This window comes from Carica papaya, chromosome 1 (assembly GCF_054855325.1).
Source record: "Carica papaya isolate Zhongbai chromosome 1, ASM5485532v1, whole genome shotgun sequence".
NCBI lineage: Eukaryota > Viridiplantae > Streptophyta > Magnoliopsida > Brassicales > Caricaceae > Carica > Carica papaya.
The window spans coordinates 3,446,977-3,460,466 of record NC_142309.1 but is presented as its reverse complement, the minus strand read 5'-3'; the positions used below and the strand labels follow the sequence as shown (position 1 = coordinate 3,460,466).

At 36.3% G+C, this 13,490-nt stretch overlaps 3 protein-coding genes across 5 annotated transcripts; 1 reads left to right on the top strand and 2 right to left on the bottom strand.

The window, feature by feature from the left end:
* The first annotated feature begins 206 nt into the window (after positions 1-206).
* On the top strand, positions 207-3,087 carry LOC110809013 (ATP12 protein-like protein). Its single transcript, XM_022034721.2, has 4 exons — positions 207-744; positions 1,644-1,818; positions 2,247-2,524; positions 2,783-3,087. Exons 1-4 carry the CDS (start codon positions 334-336, stop codon positions 2,888-2,890), a joined length of 972 nt encoding a protein of 323 aa, XP_021890413.2. The 5' UTR covers positions 207-333; the 3' UTR covers positions 2,891-3,087.
* A 1,178-nt stretch (positions 3,088-4,265) lies between these two features.
* SDH2-2 (succinate dehydrogenase 2-2) lies at positions 4,266-6,684 on the bottom strand. Its single transcript, XM_022034715.2, has 2 exons — positions 5,882-6,684; positions 4,266-4,614 (listed from the first exon to the last, which is right to left on the bottom strand). Exons 1-2 carry the CDS (start codon positions 6,547-6,549, stop codon positions 4,437-4,439), a joined length of 846 nt encoding a protein of 281 aa, XP_021890407.2. The 5' UTR covers positions 6,550-6,684; the 3' UTR covers positions 4,266-4,436.
* A 1,935-nt stretch (positions 6,685-8,619) lies between these two features.
* LOC110809004 (putative membrane protein At3g27390) lies at positions 8,620-13,356 on the bottom strand. 3 transcript variants are annotated; one of them, XM_022034709.2, is made up of 11 exons: positions 12,933-13,356; positions 12,615-12,817; positions 11,737-11,845; positions 11,457-11,649; positions 11,239-11,375; positions 10,533-10,821; positions 10,337-10,443; positions 10,132-10,249; positions 9,554-9,749; positions 9,217-9,457; positions 8,620-9,123 (listed from the first exon to the last, which is right to left on the bottom strand). In XM_022034709.2, exons 2-11 carry the CDS (start codon positions 12,706-12,708, stop codon positions 8,862-8,864), a joined length of 1,746 nt encoding a protein of 581 aa, XP_021890401.1. In that variant the 5' UTR covers positions 12,709-12,817; positions 12,933-13,356; the 3' UTR covers positions 8,620-8,861. The 3 variants fall into 3 exon arrangements, with proteins under 3 accessions (XP_021890401.1, XP_021890403.1, XP_021890402.1); XM_022034711.2 differs by having other exon boundaries at positions 12,615-12,810; XM_022034710.2 differs by having other exon boundaries at positions 12,615-12,730; positions 12,933-13,355.
* Between the last annotated feature and the right edge of the window lie 134 nt (positions 13,357-13,490).

Below are 13,490 nucleotides of genomic sequence, written 5' to 3'. Positions count from 1 at the left end.
TTAATTTAATATAATTTAATCACTATAATTCTATTAAAAGTACTAATAAACTAAGTGTATTACCTCATTAAATTAAATATTATAGTTTTATTATTATAAGCTCATAATACAACATGACGAATTTTTTATTATTAGTAAAATAAAATGTAGTTACCACAATTTTTTTTTTAGCAATTCGGTCCGGTCTTTTACTCGTCCGGTCCGATTTTATAACGAAGAACACTCTGCTCGTACTCCAGTATTCATCCCTGGAAGTTGAAACCCTAACAGGCTTGCGGTTAATTAACCATTTCCATTTCCAAAATTGACCAAGAAAACATCAGAGTAGACTCAATGGCCAATTTTCTTATAGGCAGAACCTTGAGATCGATCAGAACCCCGAGCTTCATCTACCGCAATCGCCACTTCAGCTCTATCGCCAACGTCCGGCAGAACGAACGCGAAGGTTCTGCGTCGTCGTTCACGTTCGACAGGGAAAAGGATGATAGCATATACGTGAAGGCACCGAATGATCCGAGTCAGAAAGGCGAGAGGGCGTCTTCGGTAACTATGCCGACGTCGTTCATGACGGGGTCAATTGTGGGGAAAAGATTCTATCAGAAAGGGACCACAAGGGAGGCTGACGATGGCAATGGATGGACGGTGATGCTTGATTATAGGACTCTCAAAACTCCTTCTAAAAGGCCTCTTAAGTTGCCAACTTTGGCCCTCGCCAAGGCGATTGCTGCTGAATGGGAATACCAGGTTTTGTCTCTGTTCTGTTTAAACTCTTTTCATTGTTGCTGTTTGATAACCTTTTTTTGTGCTGTTGGCGTTAATCATAGCTTAATCTTGCTAGTTGTTTGTTGGAATTTTTGTTTTTGAGAAGGAATTGTCTATTGGAAATTTTCCTTTTTGTTTCCTGCGTAACTTCCCTTTCTGTTTGTTTTTTTTTTTTTTTTTGTTTTTTGGGTTTTTTTTTGGTAGTTGAATCAACTTAGTTCAAGTTTTAATTTATGCATATATATATTTTCCATTATTAGTAGAATTATTGAGCCAGGCTTGCTGAGCGGGTATATTTCAATTTTTTCCTTACATCTATAGTTAATTCTTATACTTCATATTTTTTAGTGTTCGTTTTATGTATAGAATCACATTATAGTTTTCATTTTTGATTCATTTTACTGCCAGCTGTGGAGTTTTTATGAATTAGAAAAGTAAGAATTAGAAGTTCCCTTCTAAGAAATTTAAGAGATAGATGGTGATGATTAGAAATTAAAATCATGTTGTGTAATACTAGTATGAAGATTTAAGTGAAGAAATTATAGATTTAGAATTGAATCAAACAGGACTTATATGTAAATTCTGTACATGATCGAGAGATAGATGGATAAGAATTGAACGGAATCAGAATGGCCATAATGTTTTTCAGGTATTATTGGAATTATTCTAGCTGGAAGGGATCTTCTGTTCGTGGTACTTAAATTTAATTGGGGTTTTACATTCTAATTTTTAAGTTATGTAAATTGAAATGGGTGTGCTTTTTATATCTGTTTTCCTTTTTTCCCCCCTTATTGAAGTCTGTCGCTTGTGTATGTGTGTTTGAACCCTTATCTCTCTGTTCTTTTGCTAGTATTCAGTGACTAAATAGTAATATCTTGTAGCAAACAGATGGGATCCGACCCTTTACGATGCCTCTCATGAAACTTGCCTGCACAGCACTGGAGAGAGTTCCAGTTACTCGTCCAAAGATTATTGAACATTTAATGAAGAAATTCAATCAAGATTTAGTATTCTGCCGAGCTCCTGATGACAATGATCTCACAAGCTGTGTCCATGGTAATATATATATTTTTTAGTATGAAAAATGTTGTATGTTTATTCATGCATCTGATTCTGCTACTGCAATAATTTGCATTTTTCCATCTGCTTGTGTTCCAAGCTTTAGGTTCTAGTTTTACGCATTAACTTGCTATTCATTTTCTTTGAAAGGATTTTGCATGTAAGTGAAGTAAACAAACCCAGTAGGAAATGAAATTAGTTTTTGAAGAAAAATGAACCTGCAAATGGCGGATGGAGAGACTCTTCAGATGCAGAATTTGAGGCCATTAGATGTTCTTACTTTGACTGAGATGAAGAATTTCACTCTGTTATCCGTCAATCTAACTTGTCATTTTTTGAGTCTTATCAGATCTGGTTCTCTCTCTGGTCATGGGTTTTCTTGAGTTGGATGATCATATGCTAACTTTGGTTTCCAATGTTTGTAGAAAGGCAGGTGGAAAAAATTGATCCTTTGCTTGATTGGATAGAGTCAGAATTTGGTTTTAAGCCTATTTTGTACTCCAGCATTTTTGGAGGGAAGCAGGACGATGGTCTTGTGAAAGCCATAGAAAATGTTTTAAAAAGGACAGATGATTGTGAATTGGCGGCTATTGATGCAATGGCAGCTGCAGCACACTCTTTAGTCATTGCTATTGGCATTTTTCGTGGGAAATTGCAGATTGAGGAAGCAATTGAGTTGATTAGACTTGAAGAAGATTTACAGGTTCTTGTTGCATTCTCTCTCTCTCTCTCCCCCTCCCACGAAACACGTGCAAATGCACACTTGCACATGGAAGACATGTACTATATGGTAACTGGGAAAATCAAAGACAAAATGTGAATTGCCAGATAATGTGACATAGGCACCAAGATATAAAAGCAAGAATTCCAAAAGAGAATCAGCCAAAATAACTTGCTTCTTTTCATTTCTAATCTTTTTTCTTTTAAACTCATAATGTAATCTTATCATATTTATCTGCAGGTAGATAAATGGGGTTTGGTTGAAGGTGGGCATGACCTAGATATAGCAGATCTCAAAGTACAAATTTCATCAGCTACTGTCTTCCTTGGTCTTTCCCGAAGGATTTGATCTTCATCTATGACTGCACAGGTCGTCATTTCATGAGTTGGTTTTGATCTACTTGATCTATTGTAAATTAGATTTCTTTTAACATTAATGCTCAAAATTTTGGAGAATTTTATTGCCCTTCATAAATGAGGTTAGTGAAAAATTGGATGGTAGATTTTTACCCTCTTGAATAATCAAGAAGTTTTTATAATGTCTTACTCATAGGTGTTGTCAATTATTAAACCTTTTTATTATACAAAGCCGGAAGACGTAAACTAGAAGCAAGTTCATCTGAAGAAAATCTCTTCTCCTGTATTTGTGCCAACGGCTATTGGTGACCTTTATCAAGGTTCTTCCTGGCAGCATTGCACACATAACGGTGGCTGTTTCTCAATATCACAGTCACAACATGCTGTCTCACACTCGTTGTTACACCCTGTAAAAGAATATTGCAGACAAAAAAAAAAGGACAAACAAACAAATACCATTATCCCGTCAGTCTTGTCTTCGAGATTATAGATAGACAGGAATATGAGAGGGCTGCATTGTTCACCTGTTATCGTAACATACTGAGGCGGCTCAAGGTCTCGGGATCTTGGAAGGAATGATAGCCTAGTGCTTGCTTGAACAACAGTGATGCCAATGTAGACAAAGATTATGAAGACAAAAACAGAAGCTACTGTCAAAAACCTCATCAATCTACGGTCAGTGAGCAATTATCTACTTGGTGTAAGACTAGATACTTGGTAGGTGAAAATTTTTCTGATTGGCATATAGGTGATAGACCTAAGCCATTCAATAATATGATTCCCTTATATATATCTTCATCCTTTTAGTGTTGTGAATAAGATGGAATAATATTATATAAACTTGGATCGGTATGATGTATTACCATGGTTGTATATACAAGGTTAGATGTTTAGTAGGTGAAGTCTACCTTAAATGACAGGGTTGTTTATATATGTGGGAGGTTTGCTATTCATGATTCAAGTTTTAAGAGATGAGAGACCTAATTTATTAAGATATGACTTTGGAAGTAATCTATACTCAAGTTTGCTATTCATGATTCAAGTTTAAGAGATGAGAGACCTAATCCATTAAGATATGGCTGAAACTAAATCTATAATTTATTTACATACTTATATCAAGTTTTTGTTCTATTCATTGCAAATTACAGTTTTACTCCAGGTAATTTGTCTTAGTAAAATCCAGACAATATCGACTTTCTTTTTCCGAAATGCTTTTGAGATTCGGAATTTCTGTTTCCACAAGTCTATCTAGTGCATTATACACAATTGGGAGCTCAATGTGACACAAGGTTGGTTCAAGAGAAACTATTTATAACTATATCATAATGATGATAAAACGCAACATATTTACTTGCATCTACTCAAAATAGGAAAACCATAACCCATAAATATACCCAAGAAATTTTTGTTTGAGAAAATAGAAACACATGCTTCTGCACCAAAATTACAGAAGTATGGAGAAATGCAATTGGCATGCACATTATTACACGACTAACGAGTTCTTAGAAACTACTCCAGAACTTCCAGATAAATGAAACTTAGGCACTGCCTGTCAGCTGGAGCTGCTTGATATGTGTTATCTGTTTTCCGGGGTTCAAACCCTTTGGACATGCACGAGCACAGTTCAATATGGTATGACATCTGTAGAGCTTAAACTCGTGGTTTATTGCCTCTAGTCGCTCCTTGGTATATTCATCACGGCTATCACTTATCCACCTGCATACAACATAGCATTCGAGTCACAAAACCTTTTAGCTAAAGAGATGATCTAGCTTATAACATAAACTACAGACCCAAGAACTTCTACAGTGACGTTCAAAGAGCACAGAGATTGCGGAGTTGCTAGTATCAGTCAAAAGCATATCTAAGAAAAGATGCTAATCCAGCTGCTTTTACAATGGCTAACCAAACTTTCGAACTAGCTTCCACGCGTCTTTTCACAATGTGTGTCTGAATCCAACCAGATACAGAAACATGAATGCTGCTGAACCCCCTCAACCAAGATAGTTCTTCTTAACAAAAGAAAAAAAAAACCTAAGATACACGGAGGAAAGCTGGTGCTTTGTTCGATGCACATCTAGGAAGGCTGAAACAATTATGTTTTCATGTTGATGTACTTGACAAGGATTTTGCAAGTATACATACATTCAATTTCTTCCATCATGGTAACTGCATTAGCACTAAAAATAAACAGAGCAATATTAAATATCTCAAATTATTACACTATATGCATCCATCTATATGACATGCATGGATATTTATGGGTGACTGAAGCACGGATTAACAACAGCACGGTAAAGGAGCCGCCTTCCATGGTGCCTCACAAGTCAATTCCTATCTTCATACATTTTTAACTCTTTTCACATTTGGCTTACCCTTCCCCACAATTATGTAAACCAATGTCAGTAATTCATAATCCTGGTATCTTTCAGAAGTATTACCAATTTCTTACGCAATGGATAAACAATTAAAATACCAAAACCCCTATTCATGGATAAACAATTAAAATACCAAAACTCCTTTTGATTCCTTGACAAGAATCAAATGTTACTGAGGCAAAAAAGAATGCTTTAAGCATGAATCAGTCTGAACCTTAAACACCACACCTGGAATCTAAAATCACTAACTTTGTCCTAAAAGCCACCTAGAAAGCAGAAACTTAGATGAAAAAGCACTAAATAAGACACTCATAACTTAGGAGGAGGTCTACTCTACTCAACAATCCTCTTCACCAGATAAGTGAATCATTAACTATTGGCTTTATCTACAAACCAAGAAATCAAGGATTTTTTTCGCCGACTAATCCATAAACAATGAAATGCATGATTATTGGCCTGCCATCGTTACCATGAAAAACGAAAACACCGAAACATCCAAATGGTTGCAACAAGAAAAAAAAAAACCTAGTTGTTTCATCATCATTCCTCATCGATTAATCCAATACAAAAGGAAAACAGGAAAGGAAATGGAAAAAATGAATTACCTATTGGCATGGAGCAAGGCGGCAGGGCCCAGGTAAGATTCAGGATTCCACCAGTAACTAGGGCACGATGTGCTACAGCAAGCACAAAGAATACACTCGTACATCCCATCAAGCTTAGCTCTATCTTTCTTGCTCTGCAGAATCTCCTTCCCCGGAACCGGAGGCGAGCTCTTCCTCTTCAGCCAGGGTTCAATACTCTTGTACTGATTATAGAAATTCGTCATGTCAACAACGAGATCCTTGATGACGAACATGTGCGGCAAGGGGGTAATAGTCGAGGAAGCACCCGAGGGGATCTTCGTGAGGCATGCAAGGCCATTACAGCCGTCAATATTCATAGCACAGGACCCGCAGATTCCCTCGCGGCAAGACCGACGGAAGGTTAGGGTAGGATCGATCTCATTTTTAATCTTGATCAAAGCATCGAGCACCATCGGCCCACACTCCTTCAGGTCGATCTGGTAGTCCTGCAGCTCCGGCTTACCCGGATTATCAGGGCTCCACCGATAGATTTGGAAGGTCTTCATGTTCGTTCCGCTACTCGCCTTCGGCTCCTTCAACTGCGCCTCCGCCTCCGACGCGTGCCATCGCGCCGGAATCAACCTCGGCATCGCCGTAATCGCCGCCGACTTCTTCATGATCGCTCTTCCAATCAAACCAGTGGCCATTTTGAAGCTCAATAGAAAGAAATGAGTAGACTAAAGATCAATTGATAGAAATGAGGAGAGAAAGCTTGATGAAGGAGGAGGGGAGAAGAAGAATAGCTAAGGGTGGCTGGGTGTGGGATGGGCGAAATGACGGAGAAGGACTTCGACGCATTTATAGTGGGAAGGTTTTGGGAGGGGATAGAGTAGAGGCTGAATTTTGTCCACGTTGTGGATGTTTGGTTCGATGCCGTAGGTTGATTCGACTCTTAGAGCATTAGGTGACGTGGCGAATTTTCAACCGTTGATGGAGGATGAATACGTTGGTTTGTGATGGTGGTGCATTCACGGGATACTTCTCTGTTTTATTGAAGCGCGTGGTGACCATGCGGAGTTTTATTTACAAAGCCTCTTATTTCTTCTTGGGCCCTTTATAATAAACTGAAATTAAGGGTAAATTAATTATAATTAAGTGTTCCTAATACACACACATATATATAGCTAAATACTAAATTAATTTATCCTAATTACTTTTTAGTTTTTTCATTATATATAAACACCTATAGTAAAACCATAAAATTGTAAAGGGAAAAAAATTAAAATTAAAATTAAAATCAAAATAAAGTTAAAAAGAAAAAATTAAAACAGTTGAAGTAGAAGATTAGGTGTAATTTTAAGTTAATTAAAACAATAATCAACTATTAATACCCCCTAAGCTCATGCCTTAATGCTCGCTCTATCTCCATCTTTATATTTTCTCTTCATTTTCTTCTTCTTCTTCTTCTTCTTCTTCTTCTTCTTCTTCTTTTCTCTGTAATTCTCTCTTCTATTTTTATCTTTCTGCTGTTCTTCTGAATCTCTCGTTTTCTTTCTTACTCAAATTTAAGCTCCTGCTACGAAGCATCCATGGCGTCGGTAAGAGATACAGAAATCTCTACCCCTTTAATTTATATTACTTTTCTTTGTGAGAATGTTATTTATACATGTTAAGAAAAATAAATTATTAGTTTCTTTTTGTGGGTATTTTGAGTTTGAAGAAATGAGAATTATAAATTAATAATAATGACTAGTTAAAAAAAAATTAATGTTGAATTTATCTGGGAAATTTATATTTTAGTGCTTGTGTAAAACTGGAAAATTGAATTTTCATGTTTCTTGGTATTATGATACATTCATGTTCATGGTTTTTAGGTTATATATGGTTTAAGTTTATCTCTTACTTATCTCAAAAAGCCAATAACTTCGTGTAAAATAATAGAAAATCACGGGGGTTAAATGGGTTGTTTTTCTTTTTTACCATGCAGTTGTTTCCATGGAAATTTTTCTGAAACCCTAATTTGAAGGTTAACTAAGAAGGAAAAATTTTGTGTTCTAACAGCAGGACAAGAACAGGGCATTGCCAAAATTTGGTGAATGGGATGTGAATGATCCAGCCTCAGCTGAAGGATTCACTGTTATATTTGCCAAAGCAAGAGACGAGAAGAAGACGAATGCCAATTCTACGGGAAATCCTTCTGCATCACGAAAGAGAGATAATCAAGTTGATAATAGTCAAGATGCTTCATCGGTATGACATTTCATTTTATAAAAAAACACAAAAAAAACGAAATGATTAAGTTCAACACGAAGTCTTAGTTTCCTATTTATCTCGTGAAGGGTGATGACAATTCATTGTTTTCGGTTGCAGAAGAAGTGGTTTTGCTGTTTCTAAAGATCAGAGGAGCTGTTGTAGCTATAGATGAGCTGAAAGATTGAGAAAAGTCGATCACGATGATACGAGAACTCAGGTCTGCAAATTTCAGATTGACATGGGAGGATTCGGACCCGGATTGTTGTTTCATGATTTCTTGCTAACCCTTGTCATCTTCATTAATTCTGTTCTAAGTTATATGCATACAACTTAGGAGACAAGGAAAAGATATAAACACACGAAAAAAGAAAAAATTTACTCTTCAAATCATTTTGTTTAAGAACTGGTTTTTATCACTGGTCATTATTTATTCTAGGATGCTAAAGATATATATATGCATATATAGAATTTTTTGCTGATTTCTTGTAGATTTCTGAACTGTAACTAAAGGATTTGAAGAACTATTTCAGACTAAAATTGTTTTGTTCCTTACGAAAACATACATACATATATACGAACCTAAAATTACCCAGAAGAAAATGGGAAAACCATGTCCTACCTATAGTAGGTTGCTCTACCTCTCTTCATATGCATTCGTTGCCTTAAGCATTTGCATACTAGAAAAACTTGAAAGCCGCTAACTTATATATATACCTCCCTGTTATCGGGAAAGAATGGAACAAAGCTTGCACTTTACCAATCTGCATCATACGATGTCCACGTCTCTCGTGACAACTGGTTGTGACTCTGAATCGTCAAAACCATTACTGCTTGTTTTTCTTTTGAATGATTTGAGGCTGAACATCCGCGGTAGGGCACTCCATGATCTTTGAATTGCTCGTGACCCATTGCTCGATATGCTTCCATCATTCTTCTTGCTAAGATTATCCGATAAAGTCTTGACTAGATTTTCAAACTGACGCCAATAAGTTGGAGACCTTGAGATGGATTTGGTGAGCCCTTGAAGCCTTCATCATCGAAGCAAAGCTTATAGGGTCAATAAGAGGTCATAACAAGACAAAAGGGATATTTTAAAAAGAACAGATTAACCGAATCATTACCTTCGAGCTAATCCATCGAGTTCAGCCCGCCTAAGTTCAGAATCTGTCGGTGAATTAATGTTTAAAATTTTCAACCTTGTGGCATCACCGCATAATAAGACTAATTTACCAAGATAATCTTCTTCTGCCTCGGAAAGGTTTGCCACTTTCATCTGGTCCTTCATGATCATGAATGGATTGAAAAACCAATCAAAGAAGGCATCCTTCGGTCTGTTTGCTGAAGTTATCTCAGTACCATCACCTACATTAACAAATAAACAGAATAACTTTTTCACATGCCATCAGGAATGCTAATAACGCTATAGAACCTATTTTACAAGGAAAAGTATCCACTCACTCAACAATAAGCCCGGAGAACCGGATATTGCAGAACACAGAAGTGACTGAAGAATGCAATAAGCTGGTAAGCCAATGCTAATGACTTTGCCACCATTCTGAGCCTTTGCATCTGCAATGTCTTTCTGGGTTATTAGGCCTTCAGAAACCATGATTTCTCCTTGTCGTTGACATTCCTTAAATAAGGCCTCGAGGAGCTACACTAGTCATTCCAATTCCCATTCAGAAACTCTTTTATTACGCTGTGTTTAGTTCAAATCTATTATATGCTCATTTTATTTCTAGTTCTTAACTCTTCCTATGAAAAATTTAATCATAATTTACCTATTTGATGCATAATTCAATAACTTTTCTCATATTTTCAATTCTGTAGTGATATATCTATATCTCACTTGTAATATAGCAACCAACAACATCTAACTTGAATTTGACTTAGAATCAAATCGTTATCTCATTTTGAAGAAAAAAAATCAATCATAGAACAAAAACAAGGTACTCTGGCTAACAGTTGATAAGTTGACAAGAACATTGAAGGAAGCCTAGAGATAAGCAATATCTTATAATGAAAAGGTAGAATACCTCCAGCGGATTCAAATCAACCCTTTGAGTATTAAATGACTCAACCCGTGAAGGAGGTTTTGAAAAAGAAGAAGCACGAGAGTCTCCCCATGGATTTGTCTTCTTTTGGTACTTTGGCCTGTCAATATCAGGAGAAATCACAAAAGTTTGTCAAAATGCAGATATGCAAATCACAAGCTTAAACTATCTGAGGGATGATGACAACCTAGGAAAGCAGGATCCTTCCCGCATGTCGAGTACATCATTGCTGTATTCATCGTAAATGGCCAGAGAAGCAACAATATAGCAAAGACCAAACCAAAAAGAAGATTCCTGTAACCATAAATGATTTGATTAAATGATAGACTATAAGACAATAGCCACCACAAAATTTGGCAAGTAATAGACTAGTAGATACTAACCTGATAGGCAATCACTCCGGCATAAGCGCCAAGGAAAACACTAGCCACTATGGATCCTAAAACCGCCCCAATAACAGCTAATGGCCACAGTAAAATAACAAGGCCAGCAAAGGGTACACATATTGTCTCCAAGAAAGGGCCTTCTCGACCTATAAGATCATGAAATAAACGGCGCCACCCTTTGAGGAGCATATAAGGACTTTTGCAGAGGGCAATCACGGAGATTACTGGCAAATCCACTATGATACCAAGAATCCCTGCTACAATAGCACCCGGAAGATGAAGCAATCTGGAAGAAAGTTAAACAAAACGCCTGTTAAAACCAAAAAAGTACATCACTGATGTGAATAGCTAGAAAGCTTAATTCCCAAAACACATATGCAAAATATGAGTTATAGAGAATCAAAACCTTCAGTCATCTGCACTACATATTTTTAGTACAAAAATTGACCTTTCTGTTACTCCAAGAGCATAGATACCAGGTCTTAAACATTTAGTTCAGGTTACTTATGTTGTGGAACACAATCAAACCTATTTTAACCGAGTTTATATGATAACTAGGCTTCACCAAAGAGGCACCGAGTATCACATAACTACTGGGATTTCGTGAAGAATTTGTGGAACTTTTAAATTCGATAAAGGAATAACAAAACCTTAAGGTCTTAAACTGCAAAGAGACTTTAAAAAGCAGGCACATGCAACAAACCTGATCTCGTAACACTTTCCATCTGGAAGGACTTGTTGCCTCAGGTCAGACATAAGAGAGAAGTAGGTAATCAAGCAAACATCTCTAAAATCCCTGACAACTGTAATGCTGCCTTTGACTGTACTCCAAGTTCCATCCTGCAAATGCGATGATAAAATTATGCAAGAGAAAAACAGCATATAAGTAATAAACAAAGAGAATTAGGATATGTTACTTACGAAAAAACAATGGAAAAACATGTTCGACTTCCCTTCTCCGACAGCATCAAAAGTGGCAAAAACAGGGGAAAGAAATCCGTATAATGCTCCAGCTAAAATGCTTCCCGCAATACCAAGAACTGGCCATAAACCCACGCAAAGGAGAAGGCAGATGCATAGAAAGAACTTCAGGAGTGGTCCTAATAATCTAGTACTGCCAGTGACAGAAATTAACAACATGAGAGAGATAAAAAAACAATAACAAGAAGGAAAAAGTCAGTGAATGGGACGAGTAAGTAACCTCAAAATGCAATAACATGTCCAGACAGCATGTACTGGCAAAAGACCCAAAATGATCCCAGAGTTTCCAATTGTCATGACGACGCATATCAATGGGCAGAATATGATACCTGAAAGTATAATTTTGCACCATGTTTGATTGCATTCAAAAAACTAAGTGATTTTTCTTCATCGGTAAAGGGATTGTAAACATATTACACAAACATGTTTCTACAGTTAGAAACTGCTATTTTGTTTCTCACGAAAAGGAAAGCACGGGCATCATCGTCAAGGGCATTAATTTCTATTGGCTAATACTGAAACTAAACATGTACCAAATCTGAAGTTATGAAAATTCCAAACCTTGATTCTCATAAAAACAGTTAATTCAACCCACATTTATTTTTTTTAAATAAAAAGTGCGAAAGTATATTGCTATAGGCACCAAAGAGGTGCTGCTCATGTACAAAAATTTACATGTCAATTAAATTGTCCACAAGGTTCGTTAATTCCTCCATTGAACAAAGAGGATGACTCCGTAACAAAAAATCAAGAGTCTAAAAACATCTATTTTTTAGAATATCAAAACCATCAGCGTCCTCAAACAAGAACATTAACCCACTAGTATCATAATAATAGTTTCTAACAGCAAGAAAATTAACCCAAAAATAAAGGAAGCAAATAAGAGTAGAGAAAAGAAGCAACGTAAACAATCTTGTGATAGTAAATTTCTTTCCTTGTCCAACCCAAAACCTATAATTAACATAACTCTATACCCAAATCAGCGAAAAGAAAAGATAAAACTCCCTCATACAAAATAGAAACAAATTACTTCTTGCAATGGTACAGGATAATTTCTCAGAGTACACAAACAAGAACCAGAAAACTGAGAGGACTTACCCTTGAGGATGCCCAGAAGTAGTAATCCAATGAAGTAAGGAAGAAAGCAGATGAAGTGCCACAGAGAAAGCAAAAACCCTTTTGGAGGCTCCATTTCTGACCTCAACCACACAGATCTAACAAATTCAACCCGAAACCCTTTTTAGAAATCAATCAAATTTCTCCCTTAAACAGCAAATATTCCTACTTTTATGCACTGCAAACTACACAGAACACCCAATAAGCAAACTTGCAAAAAGAAAATAAACAACAACAACAACAACAACAACCCAGTAGACCAAAATCAATTTCCTGCAAAACCCACATTAAATAACTTACAGAAAAAGCCCTACTCCTGTGATATCACCCTTCTTTTCTGGCACCCAGATGAACTGCAGCAAAGAAACCAGAGGAAAGTTCCTTGCGTTGATTTGTAAACTTTTCTTGAAATTGAACGTTGAAATTTCTTGATTGAAAATACTGTGAATGGTGGCTTTTGTAGGACTATGAGAGAGAGAGAGAGAGAGAGAGAAATGGTCAATAGACAGTCTCTTCAAGCATTGAAGCTTTCCAGAGAGAGAATCAGAGAAAACCCATATATATAAACCCAGTTTGCCATTCCATGGATTCTAGTAAAGAAGGCAAAGAATATTTTGGTTTTGTCTATCTTAATTTTATCTAGAAATAGGAACTTACAACTCTTTAACAAAAGATTCTTTAATTAAAATTTTTGTTTCATTTTAAAAATTTTCTCTTTCATTTTATTCTTAAACTAAAAGCAAGCAAATTAGGCCAACTGACTGTTACATCCAAAATTAATATATACGCATATATAAATATATGTATGTATGTATTCCCCGAAAAGTGAAAACTACAATAACATCATTGGCTAACTAA

Bases quoted from the DNA above. Each gene is read 5' to 3' on its own strand.
- LOC110809013 (XM_022034721.2), top strand. From the start codon at position 334: ATGGCCAATTTTCTTATAGGCAGAACCTTGAGATCGATCAGAACCCCG. The intron at 1,819-2,246 runs GTAATATATATA...CAATGTTTGTAG, and splicing joins TCTCACAAGCTGTGTCCATG to AAAGGCAGGTGGAAAAAATT. The intron at 2,525-2,782 runs GTTCTTGTTGCA...ATTTATCTGCAG, and splicing joins GACTTGAAGAAGATTTACAG to GTAGATAAATGGGGTTTGGT.
- SDH2-2 (XM_022034715.2), bottom strand. From the start codon at position 6,549: ATGGCCACTGGTTTGATTGGAAGAGCGATCATGAAGAAGTCGGCGGCG. The intron at 4,615-5,881 runs GTAATTCATTTT...TGTTGTATGCAG, and splicing joins GCCTTGCTCCATGCCAATAG to GTGGATAAGTGATAGCCGTG.
- LOC110809004 (XM_022034709.2), bottom strand. From the start codon at position 12,708: ATGGAGCCTCCAAAAGGGTTTTTGCTTTCTCTGTGGCACTTCATCTGC. The intron at 11,846-12,614 runs GTAAGTCCTCTC...TTATACTTTCAG, and splicing joins ACTTCTGGGCATCCTCAAGG to GTATCATATTCTGCCCATTG. The intron at 10,822-11,238 runs GTTTGTTGCATG...ACTTTCTTCCAG, and splicing joins GGAAAGTGTTACGAGATCAG to ATTGCTTCATCTTCCGGGTG.